Source organism: Pelophylax lessonae (genome assembly GCF_965119305.1).
Source record: "Pelophylax lessonae genome assembly, chromosome: 2".
In the NCBI taxonomy this organism is placed as follows: Eukaryota; Metazoa; Chordata; class Amphibia; order Anura; family Ranidae; genus Pelophylax; species Pelophylax lessonae.
In genome coordinates, this window is record NC_138769.1 from 100,782,486 (window position 1) to 100,797,716 (window position 15,231).

Below are 15,231 nucleotides of genomic sequence, written 5' to 3' on the forward strand. Positions count from 1 at the left end.
GGCGCTATTGCGCTAGGGGGAGACACATAAAAAAAAAAAAAAAAGAAAAAGTTTTTTTGTTTTTTCTGGCAAAGGTGTCCTGAATTAACATGGACCCTGCCACTCATGTATCTCCTCCGGATCCCCTCGAGGGGTCTGCAGGATCCTCCAGCACCCCACTGACGATTGAATCATTGTCAGCTATTATGGAAACTTTTGTGTCCCGGGTGGAAGTGGCTTGTCGGGGACAGGGCGCAAGAAAGCGACCCCCGCCTAACCCCTTATTATCTGAAACCTCGGATTCAGACTCTGAGCCTATTTCTGCAGTTGCAGGTACCTCATCTGGGATTGGTGTCTCGTGTACTGTCTCTTCAGACAGTGAGGAGGATGTTTCGGCATCAGCCATAGCCAAAGAGGAAGCGTTGGTAAACGCACTCATTGTATCTGTTCAAGAAACCTTAAGATTACAGGGTATTCCGTCGGAAATAGCTGAAACCGAAATCCCTTTCGGGACTAAAAAACGCATCAAAGTGGCGAAGGTTTTTCCATTGCCCAAATGTTTTGGCAATCCAATCAAAGAAGAATGGAGTCTGCCAAAACGCACTTCTACTATTTCTAAACGCATTAACAGGCGTTATCCGTTTGAGGAAACCCTCATTAAGAAATGGACAGAACCACCTGTGGTGGATTCACCAATTGCTAGATTGAATAAAGCCACGGTTATTCCTCTAGAAGACGCTCCGTCTTTTAAAGATCCAGTGGATCGCAAGATAGAAGCTATGTCTCGCACCATGTTTACCTTGATTGGATCAGCTTTCAGACCAATAATTGCTATTGGTCTGGTTTCGCAGGCTGTAACTGAATGGACCAAGTGGTTACGCCGGGACTTAGAAGAGGTCCCTCAGGCGGTATCAGATTTGTTGGAACAAATGATACAGGGGTTACAGTTTGTGTGTGATGCGGCGTTAGACGCCACTCCATTATTGGCGCGAGCATCAGTCTCAGCGGTGGTTCTCAGGCGTACACTGTGGCTAAAAGGTTGGTTAGCCGACCAAGGTTCCAAAAAAGCATTGGCTAATATCCCCTTTTTAGGAGAGCGTCTATTTGGAGCCAACTTAGATGAGATCATTAAGGATCTCACGGGTGGAAAGAGCACCTTTTTACCGCAAAATGTTAAAGGTAAAGGAACTCGTCAAAAACGAGGGCCTTCTTTTTCTGCTCACAAGAGGTTTTTTCGTCCCGCGGGTGAAAAAATTAAGTCCTCCAAAGCTCCTTCAGGAGGCTTCAGGGGACGTTGGTCGGGCAAGCAAAAGCCCGCCCCCTCCAGACCTGAAGATAAATCGTCCAAAGCCTGAAGGTGCGCCCCCACCCATAACTGGGGTGGGGGGACGTCTTCGCCGGTTCCCGGATCCATGGCTTTCCAGAATCCCGGACAAGTGGGTTTGCGAAGTCATAAGGTCAGGGTACAAGATCGAGTTTCGATCTCTCCCACCGGCGCGATTCTTCCCTTCCAATATTCGACTATCCCCGGATCGTTTAGAAGATCTGCGGAGAGCAGTCACGGATTTACTACAACAAGGAGTGGTAGTCCACGTTCCTTGGACAGAACATTTTCAGGGGTTTTATTCAAACCTATTTACAATACCCAGGAAAGAGGGCAAAATGCGTCCAATTCTGGACTTAAGGGCACTCAATTCTTTTGTCAACATAAGAAAATTCAGAATGGAGTCCATTCGCACAGTAGCAGCCTTCCTGCATCCAGGGGATGTCCTAGCGTCCATAGACATCAAGGACGCATATCTTCACATTCCCATTTTCGCAGGACATCAGCGGTTTCTACGCTTTTCCGTAGAAGAGAACCACTATCAGTTTGTGGCGTTACCTTTCGGTCTCGCCACGGCTCCTCGGGTCTTTACGAAGGTGTTGGCCCCAATGTTGGCACTACTGCGCCAAAGAGGCATATCGATTCTTGGTTACCTAGACGATCTTCTGCTTCATGCAGAGTCTCCTCAGACCTTGCTACAAAACATAGAAATTACTATGATTTCTTTACAGGAATTCGGGTGGCTGGTGAACCAGCAAAAGTCATTTTTGGTTCCCACCCAGAGGCTCGAATATCTGGGTCTAATTCTAGACACAGTCAGGACAAGAGTTTTTCTTCCGGTAGGGAAACTCCGGAAGATTCAATTAGCAGTCCAGTTGTTACTATCCAACAGCTGGTCTTCTCTTCGAACTTGCATGAGGGTTCTGGGGTTGATGGTGGCTTCCTTCAAAGCAGTCCCATTTGCCCAGTCCCATACCCGAATTCTTCAGCAAGAGATTCTTCTCAGATGGAATCGGAATCCGGAATCCCTGGACAATCAGATCCGATTGAGCAAACAGACCAGAGAGTCTCTGGTCTGGTGGCTTCGGTCTCCGATGCTCAGCCAGGGAAAGTCATTTCTGCCAATATATTGGACGATAGTGACCACGGATGCCAGTCTATCCGGATGGGGAGGAATTCTCGGTCAGTTATCTGTCCAGGGACTTTGGTCCCTGGAAGAATCCAGGTGGCCGATAAATGTATTGGAACTGAGAGCGATCAGACTTTGTCTGATTCACTGGACCGAGCAGCTCCAGGGCAGCCCGGTTCGGATCCAGTCGGACAATGCCACGGCCGTGGCTTATGTCAATCACCAGGGGGGCACCAAGAGTGTCCGAGCGGCCAAAGAAGTGGCTTGCATTCTTCGCTGGGCGGAACGATTTGTTCCAGCTATCTCTGCGGTGTTCATTCCGGGGGTTGAGAATTGGCAGGCAGATTATCTCAGCCGTCAGACTCTGGATCAGGGGGAATGGTCCCTCCATCCAGAAGTTTTCCACCAGTTGTGCCTACGGTGGGGCACCCCGGATGTGGATCTGTTGGCATCACGATTCAACAGGAAAGTACAGAGATTTGTGGCTCACTCCCGCGACCCTCTAGCAGAGACCGCAGACGCACTGATCGCCCCGTGGGGGCAATACCAGCTAATGTATGCCTTCCCTCCTCTCGCGTTACTGCCAAGACTTCTTCGCAGGATAGAGGAGGAAGGTATTCCAGTAATTCTGGTAGCTCCGGACTGGCCTCGTCGAGCTTGGTACGCCGACGTGGTCAGACTGGTGGCGGACGTCCCGTGGAGACTTCCTCTCAGGGAGGACCTACTGTCTCAGGGACCGATCTTCCATCCTGCTTTACGATCGCTGGCTTTAACGGCCTGGCTATTGAGACCCAGGTGCTGAAGGACAAGGGATTGTCAGCTTCAGTTATTCCTACTCTAGTTGAAGCAAGGAAAGCGACTTCCAGAAAGATTTATCATCGCACATGGAAGTCCTACGTTGCATGGTGTGAACCTTTGGGGTTCCGTCCACGGTCTTATTCGGTTAGTCGAATATTAGCTTTTCTGCAACAAGGGGTTGAGCAGAAACTGGCCTTGAGCACTATCAAGGGTCAGGTCTCAGCATTAGCTATCTTCTTTCAGAAGCCTTTGGCTACTCATTCCTTGGTGCGGAATTTCATCCAGGGGGTGCGACATCTGGCTCCGCCAGTGCGCGCGCCATTACCACCCTGGGATCTTAATTTAGTATTGTCGGTTCTTCAGAAACCTCCCTTTGTAGATATTAGGGAGATTCCTCTACCTACGTTGTCCCAGAAGGTGGCCTTCTTGGTGGCTATTACTTCTGCACGCAGGGTGTCAGGACTGGCCGCATTATCTTGTCGTTCCCCATATCTGGTGGTTCATAGAGATAAGGTGGTTCTTCGTCCGAATCCATCCTTCCTACCAAAAGTGGTTTCAGAATTTCATCTGAATGAAGAAATTGTATTACCTTCCCTGTGTCCTAAGCCCAGTCATCCTCGGGAGTTTTCTTTACACTCCTTGGATGTGGTTCGGGCGATCAGGGTATACTTAAAAACGACAGACTCGTTTCGCAAGACGGATTCACTTTTTGTGATCCCGGATGGACCCAAAAAGGGGTTGCCTGCATCTGCCGCGACCATTTCCAAATGGATCAGACAGACGGTGGTACAGGCTTATTCTATTAAGGGTCGGGAGCCCCCGTTCCCTGTTAAGGCGCACTCCACTCAGGCGCTTAGTGCGTCATGGGCCTTTCGCCATCAGGCGTCAGTGGTCCAGGTGTGCAAGGCGGCTACCTGGTCGTCGGTGCATACCTTTACAAAACATTATAAAGTTGATGTAATGGCATCATCTGATGCCGTGTTTGGCCGCAAGGTTTTGCAGGCCGCCATTTGAGGAGACCAGTGGTCTGCCTCGAGGGTTTTTTCCGTTGGAAATTTTTCTTTTGAGTCTCATTCTTTGTTTATAATGAGCCTTTAAAACTTCTAGTTTGGCACCGGTTGGGCCTTCTAGATTGGATTTGATTTTTGTCAATCCCACCCCTCATTTGTGGCACTGCTTCTGGATGTCCCAGCTCTTGAGAATCAAGAAGACTACGTCTGTCAATGAGCGATAGAGAAAAATGGATTTTTGTAAGATCTTACCGTAAAATCCTTTTCTCTTAAGCTCATTGACAGACGTAGTACCCGCCCCTCTATCATTGAGTTGGGTTGGGTTAAATTCTCTGTTACTGCTTTAGAACAGAACTGATTCCCTGTAGCAGAGAGAGGGAGGATATACCCTCAGGGACTGCCCCTAAGGTGGAGCCAGAACGTTTTGTCTTTCTGCCTAGTCCTACTCCTGCGGAGACAACATAACCCAGCTCTTGAGAATCAAGAAGACTATGTCTGTCAATGAGCTTAAGAGAAAAGGATTTTACGGAAAGATCTTACAAAAATCCATTTTTTTTATCTGGAAAAAACATTTGTGCTTTAGATAAACTTTAAAAAGAGGAAAATCAACAAGCTAGGCAATGATTGGTCCTGTTTAGATTGAATTTTCTTGCCTATTTATATCTAATATATCGTATTAGTAAATAAGTAATATATAATAAATGTCAGATGCCTTGTGCGCCTGTATAAATTAGCCAGTGTCTCAGTAAGAATGAAGTTTGTGTGCTTTCTTTTCAGGACAGCGTGGGTGCAGAAGATCAAAGCTGCATCAGAGTTGTACATTGAGACCGAGAAAAAGAAGAGGGAGAAGGCATATTTAGGTAACAAGCTCAATCATTAGTCATTTGACAGAAGCAGAACCCTGGCCTACAGCTGAATACAGGGCTAAAGCACATTCATATATAGGAACTGCACAGATGCTCGATAAAAGACCTTTGAAGCAATGCACACATTTTCATAGTTTTACCGCTGTGCTTTGTGACTGCAAAATATAAAGAGGGTAGCAAAACTGTTTATAAGGTGCCATAATCATATAGAACAACACTGCAGTCGTGAAAACATTATTACCAAAAGTGTATGCAGACAGCTGCAACATTAATGTGAGCAATTTTTCACAAACCTTAATGCAATAATACAATGTGTGCTGCGCTATATAAAGCAAAAAAAAAAAGAATCATCAAAAGTTCCATTATTGAAAAATTGTGAACAACAAAAAACGTGAAGTCTAATGATGCGATAACCAATCGATGAAAAAAAACAGAGAAAATGAATATTTTGCTCGCTGGTTTCTTCACCACGTAAAAACACCACCACCACCTTAGGTAAAGACGTACTCTTACTACAGAGTATGGACCCTCTATTATGGAAGGTCACATATGCTTTGGTATATCCTCCATTAGTGGTCAACCATAGGACACAAACAGCAATAGTATTTAATCAGCCATGGGACACTTCTTAGTAAAACAAAATAACACAGCGCTTGCAAGAAAACATGATTAACCAAGCATATGGTAAATTAAAAGGTGCAAAATATTTCATATATAAAGTATAATATATAATCACAAAATAGTAGCTAATAATTAGATAGTGTCCAATAAATTTCAAAAGTCCGCAAGTAAAATCTTTTTGTGCACTACAGTGCAATATAACTAAACAACTAAGCAAAGTGCAATAAAGTGCTCCAGTGCAAAATATAAAGGTGCTGGAAGATGATCACTCGTGCTCTTGTGCCAGGTGACTTGAACCCCTTCAGGAACCCTACTCACCAGAACGGATGGACCCTTGTTAGGGGTCAAAGGCGCTTATATATAGGTAGAGTCATCAAATCTGTACTTATAGTTGGTGGAATAAATTACATGCCAGATCTTCTCCTTGATAGGATGGGCTGTATGGTATCCTTATAATTTGGTGTCCCTGGATAGCTCCAACGAAATAACACCAAATGCCAGAATAGTGAAGCCCGTTTAAAGATATTTATTATTAATAGGTAAAAAATATACTCAAACGTAGTGAAAATAAAAGCAGAGAACAAAGCTGTAGATGGTTCCGGGAACGCCGCGACCGCAAATTAGGAAGTGCTCCGGAAGTGATGTAACCAAGTGCCGCACCGGAAATACGTCAATGCGTTTCGCCCTCCCACTTGGGCGTTATCATAGACATGAAAGCCAAGACACTTCACCAATTGCAAGACCAAAGGGATAGTATATCTAATGTGATGCGAGTGTGGATCTTTTTACGTTGGCAAAACCCGGCAAGAGTTTGGAAAAAGGGTGAACAAACACCAACAAACCATGCGTCTTGGGAACTACTATGTCCCTCTTGGGAGACACATAGCTTATGATCATAAGTATAAAATGCCCAAGGTAACATTTATGGCCCTAGATCGAGTCCATATCCCAAGGAGAGGATGGGATTGGAATAAAACACTCTTGCAAATCGAAATGAGGTGGATTAGCTTTGTAAAAGCAACAATACCACCAGGTCTAAATGAAGCAGAAAGCTTCCGTCCTTTCCTGGAAGGCTTCACCTCAGGAAAAACCGAATAGTAATATTTTCTCCCCTAAAAATCCTGTTGGATCCATTCAGCAAACCAAAAACTATAGACATCCATTCACCAAAATACTTGAATGAGTCTTTTTCTCCAAAATGGCCCCAACAATACAAGGTCATCAATATATCCTGACACTCCCCCTCCCTTCCCACCCTCCCCTGATATCTTTGAGAGCAGAACCGAGAGAAAAAAATCTCTTTCTCTGTAAATACAATTATGTCTACCCAAGTAAACCTCCCATCTTTCAGCCATAAGACTTATACCAAAAAGTATGCCCATTCCGAGGAAGTACACCATCTATGCCCAACATTGACCGTTCTCCTCGTTCCCCCTACCAGCCAACCTGCCCAGACACAATCTGTGCCACCTCCAACCTTGTTTTTATTTCAACTGCTGTTAATACAATACAAGATATTTTTAAATGCATCCATAATAATTACGTTTTTGATTTGTTCAAAATTATATATGACTATCTTTATATATATATATATATATATATATATGTATATTTAACATATTATTCTGTCAATATGTCAAGTCTCCACATGTGATGATCGCCCTCAGGTTTTCTTTTTTATCGCACCCGGCACGGAAATCCCCGATCAATGATCGGGGCGTTAGGAGTTTAAAAGGATGGCAATGCTTGCCTCTCCAGATTCCCCCCAACCGGGGTTTACAAACTCCATAGCATGTGCCGGCGGCCTACATATCACGACCGCACGGCATCCTGGATGCGCAGCTGCCTGATTTGACACCTACGCAACAAGGAAGTGCCACTTTATAAGGCCGGGGAACACACCCAGGGAATCACTTCTTTCCAGCTGAGGGAGAGACAACACCCCGGGAGATGCTGCACCTTGAACCAACTTTTTTCTGCTATACCTTACAAAAAGTAAGTGTTACTATTCCAAATAGGACCATAGAAGACTGCTCTCAGGTTTTTTGCCACAAATAGCAAGCTTTTCACCCTTGCTCAAAGATACCCACCATGAAATTATGGTCTTCATTTCTACTTTATTTTTATTTTTTTATTATTTTCTCTGTTCATCTCATCTTCTTTTTCAATCATTCATATTTAAAATCCTTACATATTTTATAGCTACAAACTTTCTGATCTTGAGGAACTTTTTTGGATGGGACTGTAGACCACACTCTCCCGCCCTAAATGGGCCTGATACCATAATTAAAATAAATAAATCAAGACATGCAGTATTTTGGCAAAAAAAGGCCGCGGCACCCTTTTTTGGTTTTATCCATATTCAAAACTCAAACAAACATTTGAAAATGACTCAAAATAATCTCATAAATAACCAGATGAAATGTAATTGCACAGTTGTTAGAACTCGAGCAACCACTAATTTGAATATAACAAATAAAATACAATGTCCCCCCTAGAATGCCAGGGTGACCCAACCACACAAAGGTGCTCGCGACAAAAGGGGAGGGGGGACGGGGAACTTCTTCTTTGCTCTTCAGCTGCAAGAGGAAGCACTCCAGACCAGTACAGGCTTTTATAGGCTTACCCCTGGGATCCAGAAACTTCCCTGCTTTCCCATTGGCTGTTCCTTGCCCCAGCACCAGTGGGCAATTTAACCACATAATTACCTAATTCTGTTCTGACTGTCCTGAGACTAATGCTGCTAAATCACAAATACCTAGTGTGGGTGGTCACAATCCCATGAAAGTGGGTGCTTACTGCTCCCCTTTTTTTATGGGACTGTAAACCACACTCTCCCGCCCTAAATGGGCCTGATACCATAATTAAAATAAATAAATCAAGACATGCAGTATTTTGGCAAAAAAAAGGCCGCGGCACACTTTATTGGTTTTATCCATATTCAAAACTCAAACAAACATTTGAAAATGACTCAAAATAATCTCATTATAAATAACCAGATGAAATGTAATTGCTCAGTTGTTAGAACTCGAGGAACAGCAATTTGAATATAACAAATAAAATACAATGCCCCACCAGCCGGGCTTGAGGATCAAGAACGGCCCTGCTCAATACCATACTGCAAACCCAAATTGAAAATGTCAATGCCCACATCTGACAGGTGAATCCCATCCTGTCTATATAAACCTTGGATTCCCCCTTCCAGATCCACATGGCGATAGGATATGCCGCCAATCGTCGGCATATACTTCTCCATTGCCCTATTTATTCTTTTCCTCATCTTTTCCATGACTCTCCTGTGTGACGAGGACAGCCATGGAAGGCGAGGAACAATTTCAGAGAAAATAATCACAGTCTCCGGGGAAGTAAGTGTAAAAACGTGCAGATCCCATTTTATCATAAACAATAAATCTAACGTTTTGACGTTTCCTAAATCGTTACCACCAGCATGTACCACCAGGATGGATGGCGGGGGCCAAATCTGGAACAACCTAGATAAATGAACATAAAGTTGGTGCCACTGAAGGCCTCTAATACCCTTCCAGAATAGCCTAAAGGATTCCAGACGTAAGGACAAGTTCGTAGTATAAGCGCGCTGAGCCGCTCTTTTCCTTGCCCAATAAATAAAAGAATGTCCCAGAATCCAAACGGTTCGCTGGACACCTGAAGGGATTAAAAAAAAAGATTAGGTCTTACATATAACTTAAAACAGTCACATTTCCACCTCCCCATATTTTTTATAGCCCCTTCCGAAACGCCCCTCCTGGCAGCTTCCGAAGCTGCTCCTATCCTGAAGGAGTGGGAAGAAAACTTAAAACCTTGTTAACCCAATCTTTCTAAGCATCTGCCCAAGACAAAATCAAATTAATACTTGGTAAGGGGGGTAAAATCCTGGTGAATTAAAAATTGCTTGCCCCCGACGGGCCGTATGATCAAAAATTGAGAAACCATAACCCAGGGACACACCAACCCTCTAGATTGAGCCTGCAGAGTAATTTCTACACCTCTGCCCAGAGTATCTGTTTTTGAACTGTTAAGCCAAATATGAACCCTGTCCTGGCCCAGGACTACGTGCTTAAACAAAACACCTCAACTGGCTCGTCTTGAGACCAGCAAAAGTTCCGAAATACGGAAGGCCCCGAAAAAAGCCAGCACAAAGGCCGTCTTAAAAAGCACTGCTTCATAACTCGTATGACATACCGCTCATGTCACCACACAAATGTCCCCAAGTAACTCTAAAGAAATGGGCCTCCTACCATCAGCTACAAAAACCGCCCTCCTATATCCCTTCAATACTTATATCAGCCTTGGCTAGCAAAGCCCCAGGCCCAAAAGCTCTAATCTTAGCAATCGCCTCTTCAAAAGTCGCATAAGAGACCGAGCACAACTCTTCCGTAATTTCATCATTCAGCGATTCGCCCTTAGGTTAGGACAAATGGTGAATGACCCGAAACTCATTGGGCTCCTTTTTGGGTACCACTCCCAAAGGTGATAAACGAAAATTAGCAAAAGGCGGGCCTTCAAAAGGACCAGCTATCCTACCTTGTTCAATCTCTTTAAAAAAAAATTCCCGTGCGACTTGTGGAAAATTTGACACTGATTTCAAATTACCTACGTCCGTACACCCTGACCCCGCGAAGGAGGGCAGAGGAAAGCCCATCTCAAAACCCTCGTGAGAAAAAGCGCTTTCTCCCTGTTTGGGTACCTGTTCAACCATGGACGCATTTTTTCCAGCCTCACTGGCGTGCAGGCTTTTTGGAAAAATATCCTTCTGCTGTTGACCTAACCCTGCAACCGCATTTTTCCTAAAACACTTTACCACCGGATGCGGTCCGGCGCAAAAAGTGCATTCATGCTTGTAACGGCATGATGCGTTCCACCGACACTGGCTCTCATTAAAGGCAAAACAAAAGCCTCTGCGGTAAGCTACATTTGCAGAGCCTGCTACAGGCTGTTTAGGTGCTATCTGCCTCTGGGGGGGGCAATCAAATTTAACCACAGGTCGACATCCTTCATACCCCACCTTAGCGATGGATGAACCGACAATTTTTGGCTGTAGGAAAAATCCAATTATTTGGGAAATATACAGTAAATCGCAGCCTGCAAAGTCCTATTGGTTTAAGACTGCGTTTTCAAAATCTAGCTCAACCCAGTAATGTCTGATTACTTTAATGTCAATTTGTTGCTGGGGTGTGGCAATAATTATAAACACGGATTTCAGATACATATTCCGGTTTGGATATAAAATTATTTCACAGGTTTTGAAATAATTCATTAGTGATGTAGGCTATAGTAGATTATTTCATAAGTGCTGAGTTAAGCACACTCTGGGGTAACTTAGCTGTCGGCTTCTAAAAAATTGGCTTGATCTTTTTGTAATTTTTTTTTAATTGTCAATGCTGGAAATGATGTAAAAAAAAATATTGGCGTCAAAATTATCCGACCCAATCCTGTGAACCTCCAGCGGGTTTTGGACAGTATTGAAGCCCTCATTTTGAAAGCCAAGGATACAGTATGTACCTGCACCTTCCTGTGTCTGCAGTTACATGTATCAGTAGGTTATACATAACCATAACAGGTTCACTTTAAAGATATTTGAAGCTGACCCAGGTTTTGTTTCATGCTCTTTGTTCTTTTTCTTTCTAGTGCGTTCCCAGAGAGCCACAGGGATTGGGCGGCTGATGGTGAACATTGTAGAAGGTATTGAATTAAAACCATGCAGGTCACATGGTGAGTACTTGCCGCTGTGAAGAAATGGCTTAGTTCATTCTGGCTTTGATCCAGGATTTGGAGTACTTCAAGTGATTGTAAAGACATAATTTTATTAAATTACAAACATGTTATAGTTGCCTGCTTTGTGCAGTGATGGCAGTAGTATTGCACAGAGCGATCCCTTCCCTTCTCTCCTGGAGTCCCCGCTTCTCCTTTCCTGCGGGTGCCCCCTCAGCCATCCTTGTGTTGTGTCCGAGCTGGGCTGTGTGCATCCATAGAAACAGACAAACACAGCAGGGGGAGGCCATGCCCCCTGCTCCCTCCTCACAGAATTTGACTGACAACAGCAGGAGCCTATGGCTCCCACTGCTGTCAGGGTCCTCTGTGAGACTAAGAAGAGGGAGCAGGGCTGCTTCAGATTGCACAGTGCTGGATTAGTGGAGGAGTAAGGGGTAAGTGTTTACGGATGGGGGCATGAACAGTTAATGGGGTGTTTTTACCTATTACAGGGAATGCATCAAGGTAAAAAAACAATTTGAAACACTTGAAGTGCTTTTGGATCCAAGAAACATCAAACAAACCCTCAGTACAAGTAATGATCTCACTTGGCTGTAAGGCTCCTAATGGAATGCATGGTGTGTGTGTCTGTTTATCAGATTGTCCAATCCATGCAAGTGATCATAAAAGCTTTGTGGAATTGTAATTTCATTCCTAAACTTTAATAGTGTATGACACCAAATATCACTGGGTGATCCAATTGCACAGTTCATGAAGTAAGACCAAAGACGCTTAGTCTTAGGGACCAGAGATGCTGCAGCCTGTCGGAGACTTCCCATTGATGTTGGTGTCGCTGCTTCCGGTTCTGCTGTGACACACATCCAGCCAGTCCCTTACATTTTTTTCATTTCCGTTGTCTCGGCCATCCAGATCTCTTGCTGATTCCACATCTCTTTGCACCACGGACCGTAAGAACACCTGTAGGTCGGGGGCTGTTGGTTGGCACGTCTCCACAAGCATTCCCATTGAGGCAGACTATACAAATCCATATGCTGCACACCACGGACACCCACGTAAACATCCTTGGTCTTCTTTCATGAACTGTGCAATTGGATCACCCAGTGATATTTGGTATCATACATTGTGGAATTTAATTTCATTCCTAAATTTTAATAAAGTGTTTTTTTCTCTAGCGCTCATCGACAGACGTAGTCCTCGGTGATACACCACCTTCGGGTTATGTTACCTCCGCAGGAGCAGGACTAGACAGGAAATTAAAAAGCTCTGGCCACACCCTAGGGGCAGTCCCAGAGGGTATATCCTCTCTCTCTCTGCCTCAGCAAATCAGTTATTTTCTGTCTAGTTAGGAGTAAGGACCTAGATACCTTGCTGGGATCTTAGGTCCTGGCAAGAATTTTTTTCTAAAAGGATTTTTGGACAGCTTTTTTTCTCCAGTGTTCCTGTGAGATCTTCAAGCAAGAAAGCTGAACTGGGCGACGGGCTGGATGTTGAGATCCGGTGGTCACCCCAGTTCAGCCTACGAGCGCGTGCAGGCCATAGCTCCGCGCTGGGTCGGCCGCGACAAAGTCCCATTAAAAGGACTGAACCCGCGAGTTAAACGTCTCGCTGAAACGCCAAAGACCATGAGTCACGGCGTCCGTATCGGTCGACAGCCCTCCCGCCCCGGTGGAGAGGGGTACTGTCAGGAGTTGGTGCCCGCCTGGTTCCGGTATGGTGAGTAGTATGTTCCCCCTTTTTCCCTGACGGGTTTTGTGGTGAACGCGGGCCCCTCTCTGTATGGTAAGAAAGAGTTTCTTTCTATCCTATAACATGTCACAAATCCTCCTACTTTGAGTGTGATTTTATGTGTGCAAAAAGCCAGGAGGCTTGGTTTGGGAGCTAACAATCTATTGTATACATGTTTTTAAAGATGTAATCTGTGGCATTCTGGGAATCTTATGGGTTAAGTATAAGCTACCTACCAGTCAGAAGCCATGGACATGTAGACTGCCTTCCAAGTCAGATCTCCAGCTAATAGCAGGCCTCCCGAATGGCCATGCGGTCCGCCAGGGCCGGTACCGCCAACCACGCCATATCCCCATGCAGATATGGACCCTGCCACACATATTCCCCCACCTGTTTCCCTCGAGGGGGCCTCGGGACCCGCCGGTGTACAGAGTATAGAGTCATTTACAGCAATTTTGGAGTCTATGGTGGCTCGGGTGGAGGCGGCCTGTCAGGGACGGGGGTCAAGGAAGCGACCCCCGCCTACCCCTATACTATCTGACACCTCTGACTCTGATTCAGAGATGGTCACTGCAGTTGCAGGTTCCTCTGCAAGGGCTGCTATCCCAGGTAAAGCCCCCTCAGACAGTGAGGAGGACGCTTCTTCTCCTGCTATAATTCAGGAAGAAGCATTGGTGGACGCACTAGTTGTGGACCACCAGTCGTGGATCCGCCTATTTCCAGGCTGAATAAAGCCACGGTTATTCCAGTGGAGGACACTTCGTCCTTTAAGGATCCGGTGGATCGAAAGATAGAAGCGGAGTCCCGCACTATCTTTTCTCTGATAGGGTCAGCATTTAGACCAGTAATTGTTATTGGTCTAGTTTCCCAGACACTTACAGAATGGGCGAAAATGGTACGCCAAGATCTTAGGGGAAAAGATATTCCCCAGGAGACATCTGATTTGATAGAACAGATCATACAAGGGCTACGGTTTATCTGTGACGCAGCCTTGGACACTACTCCCTTGTTAGGGCATGCATCTAAGTTAGCAGTGATCCTCAGACGTGTGCTGTGGTTAAAATGCTGGTCAGCTGACCTAGGTTCCAAAAAGACTTTGACCAATCTCCCTTTCCAGGGGAATCGTCTATTTGGAGCCAACCTAGATGAAATCATTAAGGATGCCACCGGGGGCAAGAGTACTTTTTTGCCACAGGCTGCAAAAGCTAAGGAACTTCGCAACAAGCGAGGACCTTTCTTTACCGCCCATAAAGGGCGCCCGGCTGGTACTTCCGGGAAAGGCAAGACTCCTCCAGGAGGGTTCAAGAAGGGCTGGTCGGACAAGCAGAGGACCAACCCAGCCAAACCTGAAGTAAAGGAGTACACAGCCTGAAGGTGCGCCCCCCACCCGATTTCAGGGTGGGGGGACGTTTTCACCGGTATTCAGGACATTAGATCGAGCATCAACCACTACTACCGGTGCGATTCTTCCCTTCCAACATTTAAGTACAGGAAGCGGTAGTTACCGTTCCCTGTATAGATCTTTTCCTTTACCTTTTCCTAAGATTAGTCCCGATACCTCACAGGAATCGGATCTGATTGACCAGATAGGCCAAGTAGCCTCTAGTCGGGTGACTTCGGTCCCTGAGGTTCAACCAGAAAAGATCACCTTTCCTGATAACTATCAGGTATCTGATAAATGTGTGGGAACAGAAAACGACCAGACTTTCTCGGATGGTCGGGGCCAGATAGCTCTAGGGACGCCTGGTTCAGATCCAATCAGCGCCAGTGGTCCTAGAAATTCTAGGCTGGCCTCTTCAAGCCGGCCTGGCCGACTTGGACATGTTAGTCGCAGACGTTCCGTGGGAACTTCGTCTCAGGGAGTGTCTGTAGTCGCAAGGACCTATTTACCTTCGTGCTTTACAGTCGCTGGTTTTAATGGCCTGGCCATTGAGACCCAAGTACTGAAGGACAGAGGTTTGTCTACTTCAGTCATTCCTACCCTTATTAAAGCAAGGAAAGCGACTTCCAGCAAAGTCTATTATCACACATGGAAGACTTATATTGCGT

At 45.4% G+C, this 15,231-nt stretch overlaps 1 protein-coding gene across 4 annotated transcripts in view; it reads left to right on the forward strand.

Annotated features, from left to right (window-relative positions):
• Nucleotides 1–15,231, forward strand: part of ITSN1 (intersectin 1) — a 348,624-nt gene that overhangs the window by 321,356 nt on the left and 12,037 nt on the right. For all 4 annotated transcript variants that reach the window (XM_082244896.1, XM_082244893.1, XM_082244894.1 and 1 more), the window contains 2 exons: nucleotides 5,018–5,100; nucleotides 11,374–11,457. In XM_082244896.1, coding sequence (XP_082101022.1) covers nucleotides 5,018–5,100; nucleotides 11,374–11,457 — 167 coding nt within the window. The remainder of the gene's footprint in view (nucleotides 1–5,017; nucleotides 5,101–11,373; nucleotides 11,458–15,231) is intronic.